General features: G+C 39.2%; 1 protein-coding gene across 1 annotated transcript in view; it reads right to left on the reverse strand.

Moving 5' to 3' along the window:
* Positions 1 to 11,560: 11,560 nt before the first annotated feature.
* Positions 11,561 to 13,606, reverse strand: part of CMTM3 (CKLF like MARVEL transmembrane domain containing 3) — a 21,077-nt gene continuing 19,031 nt past the window's right edge. The window contains exon 5 of the mRNA XM_024195863.3: positions 11,561 to 13,497. Within this exon, the coding sequence (XP_024051631.1) occupies positions 13,469 to 13,497 (29 nt within the window). The 3' untranslated portion in view covers positions 11,561 to 13,468. The remainder of the gene's footprint in view (positions 13,498 to 13,606) is intronic.

Genomic DNA, 13,606 nt, shown 5'->3' on the forward strand with positions numbered 1-13,606 from the left:
ACTTGCAGCTTAGTTTAAAGGAATATATTGAAATGTTATCGAAACCCTCTAAAAAGGGATTCAGAGGATGCATTATCCAGCACTATATTAATATTTTATGGGTGAGGTCTTCCGCTGAAGTCAAGTAATAGAGGAATCCAGTGTATGGTATAATAACGAAGACTTTTCAGCATAGCAAAAGTGTATCCTGTTAGCTGATCAGTAGAAGGAATGAAATGGTATATTATACAATCCCCTTGTGCTTTTCTAGTTAATTTCTGACCCTAAGCAATGTTCTGGTTACTTAGAGATCTAGACAGAGATCCATTTACAATTTTATTTACTTTCTTGGTATCTTTTAACGTTATGTGCATTTTACTGCATGGGAAAGGAGGGAAAACTGCATAGTGCTTTGTCAGAGTTAGATCACAGAAGGTTTTTGTTAAAGTGCGTGCTTGGTCTGGCTAGTTAATGTGAATTACCTTTTTTTTCAGTAATCTGATACAATGTTCTCTAATATAGTATATTGTACAATCATATAGCAAATGTATGATATGATTACACATGAGATACAATGGCTTTGATGTGCTGAGTACAAAATATCATTATTTATTATTTACACCATGATTACATGGTTAGCACAATTACAGAAGATATAAAGTTTTTGAGATGAGCTAGGACAGAATAAAAATTTTAAAAACCCACTTCTGAACACAAATCTTAAATAACTGTAAACAAACCGAAAAATAGATGTAACTTCCATATAACTTTTGGGACCAAAGATGATTTTAGTGTTGATAGATACACTTTTTTTAAAAACTAAGTTAGAGATTTGTTAGTCTAGGAAAACGTTATTTATGACTGTCATGTAAGTTGAAGGGGATGGATTCATTTGGCTTATGATAGAAAATTAAAATTCATATACTGATATCCTACAGTATGTACACAGTGATTTGGTTTTTCCAGACTGGATTTTGTACTGTGGCATAATGAAATATCAGCATCTTGCCAACAAATTAAAAAAACTAATAACCAAAATGCAGATACTGATATTGGCCTCTATGTAAAAATTGGGGCAGAAAGTTTAACTTTTGTGAAACTTACACAGGAAACTCATGTTAAAGTGCTTCCCCCTATCAGATTATGGTTCTGCTTTACTACCGGTTAGTCTCACTTTGAACCGTTTGTTAAACATAAAGGGACCACTTCCTTAGTCCACAAGAGAGCTACTTTGCTCCACAAAGGGATCCACAACATTGTAAATAGAGCTCAAATTAAAACCAGACCATTAAACCATTTCTCAACGATGTGGAAATGTGGTGCTTGAAATTGTCTTAGGCATCTGGGCATTCTTTCCAAGGCAAATCCTGTCCTCAGATATGCAATTCCAATGTATTTCAGTGTGTATGAGTAGCTGAGGGGAAAATTTGCCACATTTGTGCATAAGTAGGGCCCTAACAAATTCATGGTCCGTTCTGGTAAATTTCATAGCCGGAGGGTTTTAAAATAGGTCAGTTTCACCCTTTCAGATTTTATGTCTGAAATTCACGGTGTTGTAACCATCAAGGTCCTGACCCAAAACGAGACTTGGGGGGTCGCAAAGCTGTTGTAGTGGGGGTTGTGGGATTGCTGCCATCAGATCTGGGCTCCATGGAGCTTCCTGCAGCCATGGGAGGTACCCAAAGGTGGGTCTGATCTCTCCCTCCTCCCTCTCCAGAGCTGCCATGCAGGGGAAGAGCATGTCCTGTCCCTCCCCAGACCAGCTGGGATTAGCAGCTAGGAGCCCCTGGCTGGGGCGGTCCCAGCAGCAAGGGGAGATCAGACCCACCTCCACCACCAGGAAGCTTGGTGGCTGCTGTTTGGGCTCTGAAGGCAGCGCAGCTACGGATCTTTCTGCAGCCAGGGGAGGTACCTGGAGGTGGGTCTCTCTCCTCCCAAGAGCGGCTGTGCAGGGGAAGAGGAAGTCCTGTCCCTCCCCAGCCTGGCGGACTATTCGCAGGTGCCCGGTGAATGGTAAGAGCCCCCCTGCTGGGGCACCCCCAGGCCTGCTCCTTTCCCTCCCCTCCAATAGCTACGTTTCACTGGAAAGGTCTGATGTCACGGTCCATGATGGCTGTGAATCTGGTAGGACCCTACCCATAAGAGAACATGAATGAAATAGACAACTAATGGTAGCAGCTACACGTGCAGACTTCTGGTTTTGTTTGTTTCTTTTAAATAGTTCTGTACACGGCTTTCTGTCAATCCCATATTCAATTTTGTCAGCCTGGCCACTTGTTCATCTTGTCACATTCTCTGTAACTATAGCAACATGGAAACCACTCTCTGCCATAGAAATAATTTCACAAGAAACCTAGTAGGAACTGGGTGAAGAGGTGAAAAGAATGGAAGACCCTTTCCCTTTTCCAGAGAGAGAGAGAGCTAGCTGTGAGATCTCATGCCAGTGCTTCAGAGGACCCCAAGCTCTCTAGCACTTGATGGTTCTGAAACAGTGGCCCTGGTCCCACAGTGTCTGTGCTGTCCATCCAGTCCTTGTAGCCTTTTGAATACAAGTTATAGCTTGGTTGGCTGTGGTAGCAAAGTTTATTACTTTTTCCTTTCTTGGTGGTAGATTGTCTTAGGCAAAGACGTGAATGACATCAGAAAAGAGCTTTAAAGAGCCTTCGTGTACCATCAGGACTGGCAGATAAAGCTCTATTTGAAATTAACTTTCCATTAACAAGGAAACTACTCTTCCTTTTAGGTTTCGTATCACATCGCTTAGTTCCGTAGCCTATCACTTAGAATGGTCTGGACCTTTTTTGTTCTCTCCGCTTGTACCTGATAGTTAATTTTGGTGGGAAGTGGGGAGAGATGGACAGCTGGCTATCTCCAGTCTCTTCTAAATCAGTGACTGTCTCAACTCTTCTCTCTGTGGACTGCTTCATAAGATAGAGAGCCTGGCATGGTCCTGCCCTTTTAGTGCAAGATCCACTGGGTCTTACAATACTCTCATTCATACTACTAGATAGAGCTCTGTGATCTGGACTACAGTTTGAGAGTTGCTGTTCTAGACAATGGACCCAGGTAGTCCTGTGTAACTGGATTGTAGAATTAATCACTAAAGTTTTCAATGAAATGTCCAGTTTGGCCTCCTTAAACAAGTGAAGATCTTCCCTTATGCTACTTACCCCTTCTGTTACATTGGTTTGAGGCATACAGGCAGAGCAAGTGGTGCTTAACTTACCCACATCACATCATTTTGGCAATACCAGCTTTGTTTTTCAACAGGGAATCTTTTCCTGGTCTTAAAATCTCCCCACCTCTGTGCCAAGTGTCGTCTTTTCTGACTCTCTTTTTAATAAACATTCTTTCACCCTTTTCCTTACAGTGGTTCTGCAGAGCACCCGTCACAAAAAGCTGGAGGCACTCTGCATTTCAAACACTATTAAAAATAGCATCAACCATCCTCTTCAGATGTGATGTAAAGACTGAACAGCTTTTCAAGTCTAAATAGCATAAACATGATAAGCTCTTAACGCTGAAACCTCTGGAGCCAAAGGTTTTTGATTGATATTTAGGACAAATAAATAGTCTGGTAGAATCTGACCATGAATCTAAGAAAAATCTGTTAATGCTTTTACATAACTCTTTATTTTCCAAGTGATGTGTGAACATTAATAATCCTCAGTGCCCTTGGGAAGGAGAAGGGAGGTGTTTTTTGCTTTTCACAGAAGAGGAGACAGAGAGACAGTGAATCAATGGTAGAAACAGGTTTGGAAATCTGGATTTTATTTTTTTTTGTTCCCAGCCTCTAGGTTACATCCCATCCCTAATCAGGAAATAAGATACTAAATCAGAGAGATTCTGTGCTTGTGAACAGTATACTTTAAAATCTGTGTCAGAGCTATGCTGTTATATCAGCCAGTGTGGTTATCGAACAACCCAATTAAAAGCCAGTAGTTGGTCAAAGGAGTCACTACAGAATGCAAGTCCTACTTTCACCAGAAGGGTGAATGTGCCCTGTGTGAGGCACCGATCCTGCAAAGTTGTACACACTGAGTAGTCCCGCTGAAATCAAAGCTATTTACATTGTGTAAAATTGAGCAAGTGTGTAGGTCTCTGCAAGATCAGGATACTTAGTCCCTAGCTATGAGCCCCATTCATAATGTGGTGGACTGTTGGGATGGCCTTGGAGTCAACTATGGATCAGACACATTATGCAGACATAGAAGGTTGTTTTTTAACTATTATGTTTAAACTTATTTTAGGCCTCATGGTCATAAAAATATCATTTTGAAAGGAAACTGAAATAAGTATGAAAATAGCAGAATGCTGTAATGTTTGTCAAGTAAGGATCTGGAAAGAAATTATATTTGAAAACTGCTAATAATAGTGGTAGAGAGTTCTTCCTTTCAGTAGGGGAAATTACCAAGACTCAGAAGCAGGATTAAGTTAAATCGCTCTTTACAAACTATTTCTCCTTATTCAAGAATTCGCTGGATACTTCATTAGAATTTTTCTTATTAGCACTGTCTTTACTATCGCCATAGTATCCATCATCCATTCAGAGGTGCAGAGAGGTTTCAAATTGGCTGGGAGAGTAGGAGGATATAGTCTGGCCCTAAAGTTTATTTTTTGTGAAAGTTAAAAGAAAAAGATCTTTGACCCTCATGTACCCATTGATGTTCGTGAAATACACTTTTAAAAGAGAATCTACTCAGGCTGTGATTTATAATATTCTTTGATTTAGAATAGATGACACAGGTCAGTTTTGTTTAGGGACATGCAGGCTTCAAAAGTGTTCTTATTTATGCCTCTCAGTGAAAGTCACCCATTTCTTTCCAAAAATGTGATGAAGTACATCTTGCGCTGGCATACACTATAGTTACCAATTCACAATTCCACCGGACTCATTCAGCTCTGCTGGATGAATGACCTAGTGAAAATTTTGTCTCTTAGTAGCTATGGGCTAATAAATATTTGTTGTATAACTAGTCACAGGTGTTCCTTTTTAAATTATACTTGGTAAAGAAAATATTTAATTTTGTTTTTATATACAATATACCTAGTTACCTTGATTGACATATTTATAACATAGAGCTTTGAACTTACTATGAAGGTTTTCAGTCCCATGGATTTCATGAGCTAAGTAAAAGCTAATTAACATATAGTGAAGGATATGGAAATTGTCCTAAATTCATAATGAAGACTTTAAAACATTTGAAAAAGCAGTGTCCAGATCTTGTAAACAGGTTTTGGGGGTTTTGTTGGGGCTGGTCCCTACAACTATATTTATAACCTCTGGATGTGAAATACTGAGGGAACAGGATGAAATATAAACATCTGCTTCTTTTGACTTGCAAGGACCTGATGAGTATCCAGAACATAGTAAATTTCAGGGTGTTGTTTTTTAGACAAATGTCTTAATAGACATATTTAGTTGAAAGCTTCACATTTGAAAGGAAATATCTATAACTAGTTGACTTAGTACTTTTAGTAATCTTTTAATCCCAAAAGTAAAATAGTCTAAATAGTTTAGCAATGCTATAGTGTTCCTGAAGTCTATAGGTTTAAAGTGGTTCAGGCTAGCAGCCTTGTATTTTGAAAATTTGCTACCTTCAATTTTCTACTTTTTATACTTCTAGATCTTGAATGTTTTACTGGTTCCTAGCAATTGGATATTGTGGAGGGATAGTGCATCTTATCACTACCATTCATGCAGCTTTAAATCACATTGCAGACCTATAGTGAGAATAAGTACTTTTTATTTGTATTGTGATCAATTTAATGCATTTTAAAATAATTCCTATATTTAAAATACAACACTTAGGACATCCTGGAATGAATGATATAGCTACTTGAAAGGTGTTCTGTTGGCCAGGTTTCTTCTCTTCTACATTAGTGTCCATTGAAACTGTTTGTATATGTTGAAGTTTGTAAGGGTTCAGGAACCCAGAATAAAATAGTAAAGTATGTATTTATTACTCACTTTATTGCTCAGTTTTGATTTGAAAAGTTGACATTTGTTATGCCTTTTCACATACTTGTAAACAAATATTGGACAAACTACTTCACCTAGGGTGCCTTCCATGTTTGGTATAAGTACTTTGTCAGTCATAAAGACAGAAATGTAATGTATTAAACCAGTAAACACTATTTTTGTAACATGGCTTACTAACACATTTCCAGCTTTGTGTTTTATTTTCACTAACACTAGCCTTAATGGTAACAGCAGCCATTTTTTCCCTTTGTACACTAATAGTAAAGTTCTGAGTTCAAGGTGGAACAGGAAAGTTGTACCTATTTTGCTCTGCTCAAAACTGTAACCTGAACGGTGAAAAACAACTCAGACTAATGGAGAAATATACTTGAAAATACTCCCCCCGCCCCTTAATACATGCCTGAAGAGATCCCCATTTGTGGGATGCATATGCAACCCTGATGCTGAATCTGAGCCCCAACTGGGGCTGATCCAAACATTCCTGCATCTAGACCACTACTTAAGATAGAATATAAATTTTAAAAAGAAATCTCTTGTCTTGGCTGAAAGACTTTAAATGACAGGAAATCTATTCCTATGCTACCATAGTTGTAAATGTGAACAGCAAGAGGTTCAGAAATGCCATCTAGAATAAAATCTTTTTTATTTTTTATTTTCAAATCTGTGTGTAAGTTAAATCAGAGTTAGAATTATCTGTCTTTGAACTTGCAGACTGCTGGGCTGGGCAAAGTTGGTCCACTTTTCCTTTTAATATTAGCACAACTCCCCTGTGTGATACCCTTGTGTGTTTCCCCTTTTGGATAAGGAAATTGTAATTTTCTGCCAAGGAAAATACTTTAAGCATTTTCGTATATGCCACTGCAGATTCAGGGCCTGATTCTGCAGCCCTTACTCAGGCAAAACTCCCCGTTGACTTCAAGGACCGTAGGCTCGGGCCCCATGTGATTATCTCGCCTTCATGTATAAAAGCATGTTCTGACAAATGAATTTTTAGTTTTAAGAAAATTGAATTCAAGCAAAATGTTATGTATAAAGATCATTTACAATCTGATACAATGTAACTGTATTTTTGGTTGGTGTTCTTATATCTATTTTAGATCAGCAAAAAACCACAAGTAAGATGGTCAACAAATAATATTGAAAGTTTCCAGCACAGGTACTTACCCTCTAATCCAAACTGGTGTCACCTTCTTCACAGTATCAGTAACTAATTTAACCTGATACAGTAAGTGTAGTAGCTGTCAGGCTTTTTATGCAAAGAAATTCTATTGATGCTCTGGACAACTTTAAAGGCAAGAAAATCATACAAGAACAAACGCTTCCTAAACTTGTTTTATAGAGACAACTGATATTCTTTTATATGTTATGCACTTCTTTTCTTTTTTAATTAATGTTCTAGTATAAACAAAAGTTGAAGGATTGTAATAAATTTACTAATGTGATATAGAAGGCAATCTCTAACTTGCTGTTTGATCTTGTCTATATGTTTTTAAAACACATGCCTTTATAACACAACTTAAATGGTGTATTTTATCAGTTTTAAATGTCATTTTGCTTATTCAGTGTTTTGTATATGGGCACAATAATTTTTTTTTTTAATTTTCCAATTTAAAATGTAGTATTTGTGCTGCCTTTTGAGTCTCTTTGCTAGCTTTTTTCCTTTATTCTTTTGATATATCAAGATAACGTTCTAAAAATTTTCATGGTACTCTTCTGATTATGTCTTCATAGTGGTAAAATCTGTATTTTTGTATGTAGGGAAAATAGTTTTCTGAACACTAATTTCTGATCAGTATAGTACGGAATCATTTGTGAAGGATTTCTTGTTTAATAAATGGACATGTTAAAGTGTTTAAAACATTTTGTCGTTATCTGTAAATGTAATGTATAAATTCAGTACTAGGTATCATGGCTGGTTATTTATCATCTTTGCTGATGATTATCTGAAATTGCCATCCACTATTACAGCAGGTGTAAACTGGTTTATTAGTTCGATGCTTAAAGAAAATTGTTGTGATTGAATTGGTGAGGATGATAAAGCACCAGGAAAGAGATTCTTTGTGGATAAGAGAGTTTTTAAAAAAACAAACACGTAAGTAGTCCCTGATAAATTCCATGTAGCAGAAAGCTCAAACAGCCTCGTTGCCACGGTGTATGTTTGTGGCAGGATCTCTTTTGAGGGATTTTTTTGTCCTGTACAATGAAATGCTATTACTTACTGTGGTTTGCAGTGTTGTACTCTGAATTGTAAATAAGCCTGAGACTGAAATCTTAGAGGAAATGGATAACTTTCTGCCACCTCAGAGTGTAAGTGGCATGAGATATTATCCTGGGAAGTGGGAAGATGAATTTCTTTATTGCTTAGATGCTTCAGGCATGATATGAAGGCATTGAATCTCTGAAAGCAAGAAGCTAGCGGGAGGACACCTCTCGGGGGATCTGCTCATTGAATGAATGTTGTGAAAAACTCTGGGAACGCTTGGGAGGCACTTTCAAGCAATCCCTCACAGGTACCTTATAGAGTGACAGGTGGTTGGGAGCTCTTTTTTAAGCTCTGTATCCACCACAACCTGCTAAGCTGGATGAATCTCTTGGGGAGGGACTCACTGAAGAGTATTAAGCACTGGTGTGATGTGCTTTTTTCCAAAATATACCACTTAAAATATGGCCTGCTATAAGATAGACCAGTTGCAATTTCTGTCTGGGCTTCACAGGTAACCGGAGCTAGAGATGTGATAGCTGGGCAATGATGAGGTCAGCAATGGGATTTTGTTTGTATTGCTGTAGCATGTAGGAGCCTCAGGCACAGATCATGATCCATCGTGCTAGATGCGGTACAAAAAGAACAAAGAGATTTAATGCTGGGCAATGGGCAGGTTGCTGCTGGTATTGTAACCTGCAGGGTGTGGTGATCACCACAAGAGGTCTTGCCTGGCTGTTGTGTAGAAAAAATGCAATTTATATTCTTAATTTAAATTCTTCTAACCATCCCCCTTCGCCCCGGGGAAAAGTTGACTTCTGGTTTAGTAAAACAGATTAACAGAATACCTGACTCATTTGATTTTCATTTTTGGATGCTGTCAAACTGCACAACCAGTCCCCTGCTCAAAGGAAACATCTTTTCATTTGTCATGTTTTTAACAATATGTTTGCATTGGTGTAAAGGAACACCTTGAAAAATAAAAACCCTTATTAAACTTGTTTGAATTCCCTGTACAGTGTATAACCCTATGTTTCCAGGGAGCGTTGAGGCTGGGGCTACCAGAAGCATCCACTATTACTATTAACATTGCAAGTTCTTACAAGGATCCCATCCTAGCACCAGGGTTCAATGGCACTGCCCACTGTTGTATCCAGCAAAGCACAGGACATAAGTACAGGCTTTGAAATCTGTGACTAACCAATGAACGTGATCAAGGGCATAGTAAAACCAGTTTGTCTGCTCTTTATCCAGAACTCTAAATTGCCTGCTGCTTTCAAAGGTACCGGATTAGTGGGGTTGTGGTTCTCAAATACAGCAGTCTGAAGAAACATTGTTTCTCACGTAATGTATTGGACATGCCCCCTTGGGTGGAGAGTTGAGATACAAATCACAGATGGACTTCTAGAGTTGTGATCATCATAGCTCAATTTTCTTGCCATGAAAGGTGAAATTCCTGGGTGTAACTGACAAGAGTCTTCTAAATGTTTCCTTAAACACTTATTTAGTGTCACACAGCTGGCAAGCCTGTAAGTTAATTGACAGTCTAAAAAGGCTCTCTACAAAGGGCTTGAGTTCCATGCCAGGTAATATTCTTATGCTATCACTTGTACAACAATGACTCAGGAGACTGGAACAAAGTGTCCACTGACAGGAATAAGGTGCAGAGATAAAACAGCGAGAGTGCCTTGTGAATTCATCCAAATGTGGTATAAAAGGAGACTTTCTTTTTCTCCTTACCTATAACTTTGATAATCCTGTGAGTGGTGTTTTAAATTTACATGTAAGTTCACTCTGCACTTGCTGTTGGAAGCTTGCTTCTCTTCCTAGCCTCATTTGTTGTGTATTGTTGCTAAGTGCTGCTCCAGAATTCTGGAAATTCACACTAGATAGCTACATTTCAGTTGTAGGTGAAGTGATACCTATATCAGCTCGTAAATGCTTTGACCTTAATTATTGTTATTGAACTAAAATGTATGGGGGTTAAAAATGCAGAAAACAGCAGTATGATCATAACCAGGGCTGGCTCCAAGCACCAGCGTAGGAAGCAGGTGCTTGGGGCAGCCAATTCAAAGGGGCGGCACTCCGTCCGGTATCGGGGCAGCATGTCCAGGGCTTCGGAGGGAATTCAGTGGCGGGTCCCTCATTCCCTCTCTTCCTCTTTGAGCTGCCGCCAAATTGCTGCTGAAGAGAAAGAGAGGGAGGACCCGCCACCGAAGTGCAGCTGAAGAGGAAGGAGGACCCGCTGCCAAACTGTCGCAGAAGAAGCAGCGCGATTGAGCTGCTGCCGAAGTGCCACCGCTCTTTTTTTTTTTTTTTTTTTTTCCCCTTTTCTTTTCCGCTTGGGACGGCAGAAAAGCTGGAGCGGACCCTGATCATAACGAGCTGTTGCACTGACAATTTCAGTAGAAGAAAACTCTGCAGTCAGAATAACAGCTGATTCCCTCAAGGTCTGATTTTTTTCAGGGGTCCTGAGCAACCAGAGGTCTCATTGACTTGAACGTGTCAAAAACTCAGGACTTTAGTGCAGCATGGCTAGTCCCAAACATTCAAAAATCTTGTCAGGCCCCAAAAAATCATGATTGGCTTTAAAATCACTTAACTTTAAAAATAATAAAATTTGGGTTCCCTTTATCTGACTCCTGGGTTTTCAGAGTTAGATTTTTTTCAGTTGGTGGTGGTTGTTTTTTTCCAGCCACTATAGGAGCTAGAAATTTTGTAAATGACAGCTGACAGTCTCACATAATCATGTGACTCCACGAGCTGAGGCTTAAGAAAAACACCAAATATCTCACCAATAAATATAAAATCGTGACAGCAAGCAACACAATGTATTAAAGTGATACTGAAATATCTTAGTATTTTTGTATGCATCTCTTGATTTTGAGAACATCAGCATAAAAACCACTATTTTCATTTTATTTGAGGAATAATTCCTGAATTCCAGAAATAGTGTGTGAATAAATTGCAAATCTAAAGGGCAGATTTGTTTACAAGAATGACCGTATCAGATCCCAAAACACACAGCAGCTTATTTACTTCCAAAAACTGCTGAAGAGACCATAACAACATTTATGGTGACATCCCTTTTATGCATGGGTTAGAGGAGTGTGCTATACTCTACAAAGATATAGCATCCGAAGTAGTGGGTATTCACCCACGAAAGCTCATACTCCAATACGTCTGTTAGTCTATAAGGTGCCTAACTTGCTGCTTTTAAAGATATAGCAGTGAGCCTGCAATCTCCGAGTGCTGAGGCAGCACGTTTCTCACTGCCTCTTACAATGCTCTGTGCACGATTAATCCAAACTGTATTATTGTATCTGGTTTAAAGAGTGAAAGGTTATAAAATGAGATTGTAAAATAAAAAACATGTAAAGGAAAACACAAAACTCAGCTTCTGTTAAAGAGGGTATAATCCAGGATCATTTATAAATGTTAATCTTGGGCTAGTTTCCAGGGTTTCACATGCAGTACATTTTAAAAAAATGGTAAAAAAAGAATTTAAAATTACAAAAAGAGTGTAAAAATTACCACAGGTCACCTAACATCACAGTAAATGCCAGTAAACGTATTACAGTAAAAGAGAAGCATGACGGAAATGCAGAATTCCACACTGGAAAAAGTCCAAAGGGCTCTTTCCTGAGATAAGTGCTGATTACTTCTCACATTCATTGTTGTTACTCCTTCAGTGGTCTGGAAATGGGGATTGTGGAGAATGGGAAGGTTGTCTTTCAGATATCCCCTTATTAAGCGAGACCATTCTGTTTGAAACACCTCTACGCTGCTAATCGGTACCTTGCTTCTGGACGGCTAACAGCCAGCTGCTAGCAGGTCATTGAAACACCAGTGGGATATGTTTATTCCTAGCGAAAACTGCCTTTATTGTTTTAGCTCTGTTTTCATTTACTCTATTGGTACCATCTGCTGTGTCATGAGGTCTTTAAAAAAAAAAAACGAGAGAGAGAGAGAGAAAAGAAGAAAAGCCACCAGACCTGTGACTATATGAAATACTTGTTAACATATGAGTTTCTTTGAAACAAGCATATCAAATGCTGTACATGGAGTTTGCCATTCTTTTAACTAAGTTCTTGTTTGGGATGTATATAGACGTTGTCAGAAGGTGCGGCTACTGCAGACAGGTTATGTTACCCTCTCTCTAAAGAGAACCCTTTGAAATGCAGGAGTTTTTCCTAGAAACTCCACACCAAGGGACAAATCTGCCCTCTCAGAAAAACCAGAGAGGGCTGGGAAAGTGCGACTTGCTGCACTGAGATTTCTGTCAGGAGGCTGGGTTTGCCTCTCCACAGTGGCCCTTCTGTACCACAAAAGCATAGATAAGGTTGTTTCCTCCATTCTCTGTAGCAGCCTGGCTTTATCAGGAGCTGTAAGCCCCGTGGTTTCCTACCTGGGGTAAACACTATTGACTGGAGGACTGATGTTAAAAGCATAGAACAAGAAATGGTGCAGTGGTCTCTCGTGCGGAAATCCTTACAGGCTTGATGGGGTAGGAGATGTCATGTGGATGGCTCTGAGCCAGGCCCATCTGGCCATGGCCCCTGAAACTGGAGCTAAATGTGCAGACTGCACGTAGAGGCTTCTGCCCTGGTGGTAGGAAGGGAAGGTTAAAACGATGTGTCTCATGCTCAGCCTCGTTTTTGCCATAAAATTTGAAGGGCGTGATGTGCCCGCACAGAAGCAGATTAGAAAGAGGGTGATTTCTCCTCAGAAAATCTTACAAAATGACAGAAAATTGAATGTCCACTAAACCAGCTAACCTGAGGCATTTTCAGATTTGCTCATGTTGCAGATGTCCGGCTGCCATTTTCATGGTCACACATAGGCAGCAGACATATAGTTAAATGCCTTCTGAAACCTACACATCCAATATAACCTGTGCCTTCAAATGCTTGAGATAGTAGAGGTAGTGAGACTTTATCTAAAAGAATACTATTGGCTTCTTAATCTGGGGGGGAAAAGTAGTAAGAAAGCTCAGACTCAGAAATCTAGTGTAAAGTTTGAAATAACGCGTATTAAAAGATAATATCTAGGTACAAGATTGCACACCTACAAAATGGCCAGTTTCCAAAGAAATGTTCTGTGACACTGAAATATTCTTTCCCCCACATCACTGTGTCACTGGTTTTGTGACTCTGTAAACAGTGATGGAAAAAGAGAGAGAATGTACTGGTGACTGAGACCAAAACAAGAAAGGGAAACATTTCAACTGGCAGTGCATTTAGCAAATAGGAAAGAACTAGGTCATCTCTTCCCTTTGACTTCACAATCCGTAGGTGCGCTGTTCTTCAGTCTGAATCCGAATCAGAGGCCTCATCTAAAAAAAAAAGGGGGGGCAGTGAGTAAAATGAAGCTGCAGTGCCACCTTTCACTCCTGTTCTAATTAATTAATTAATTAATGGAGATATCCTATCTCCTAGAACTGG

This window comes from Terrapene carolina, unplaced genomic scaffold (assembly GCF_002925995.2).
Source record: "Terrapene carolina triunguis isolate 2854851 unplaced genomic scaffold, T_m_triunguis-2.0 Scaffold130, whole genome shotgun sequence".
NCBI classification, from domain to species: domain Eukaryota; kingdom Metazoa; phylum Chordata; order Testudines; family Emydidae; genus Terrapene; species Terrapene triunguis.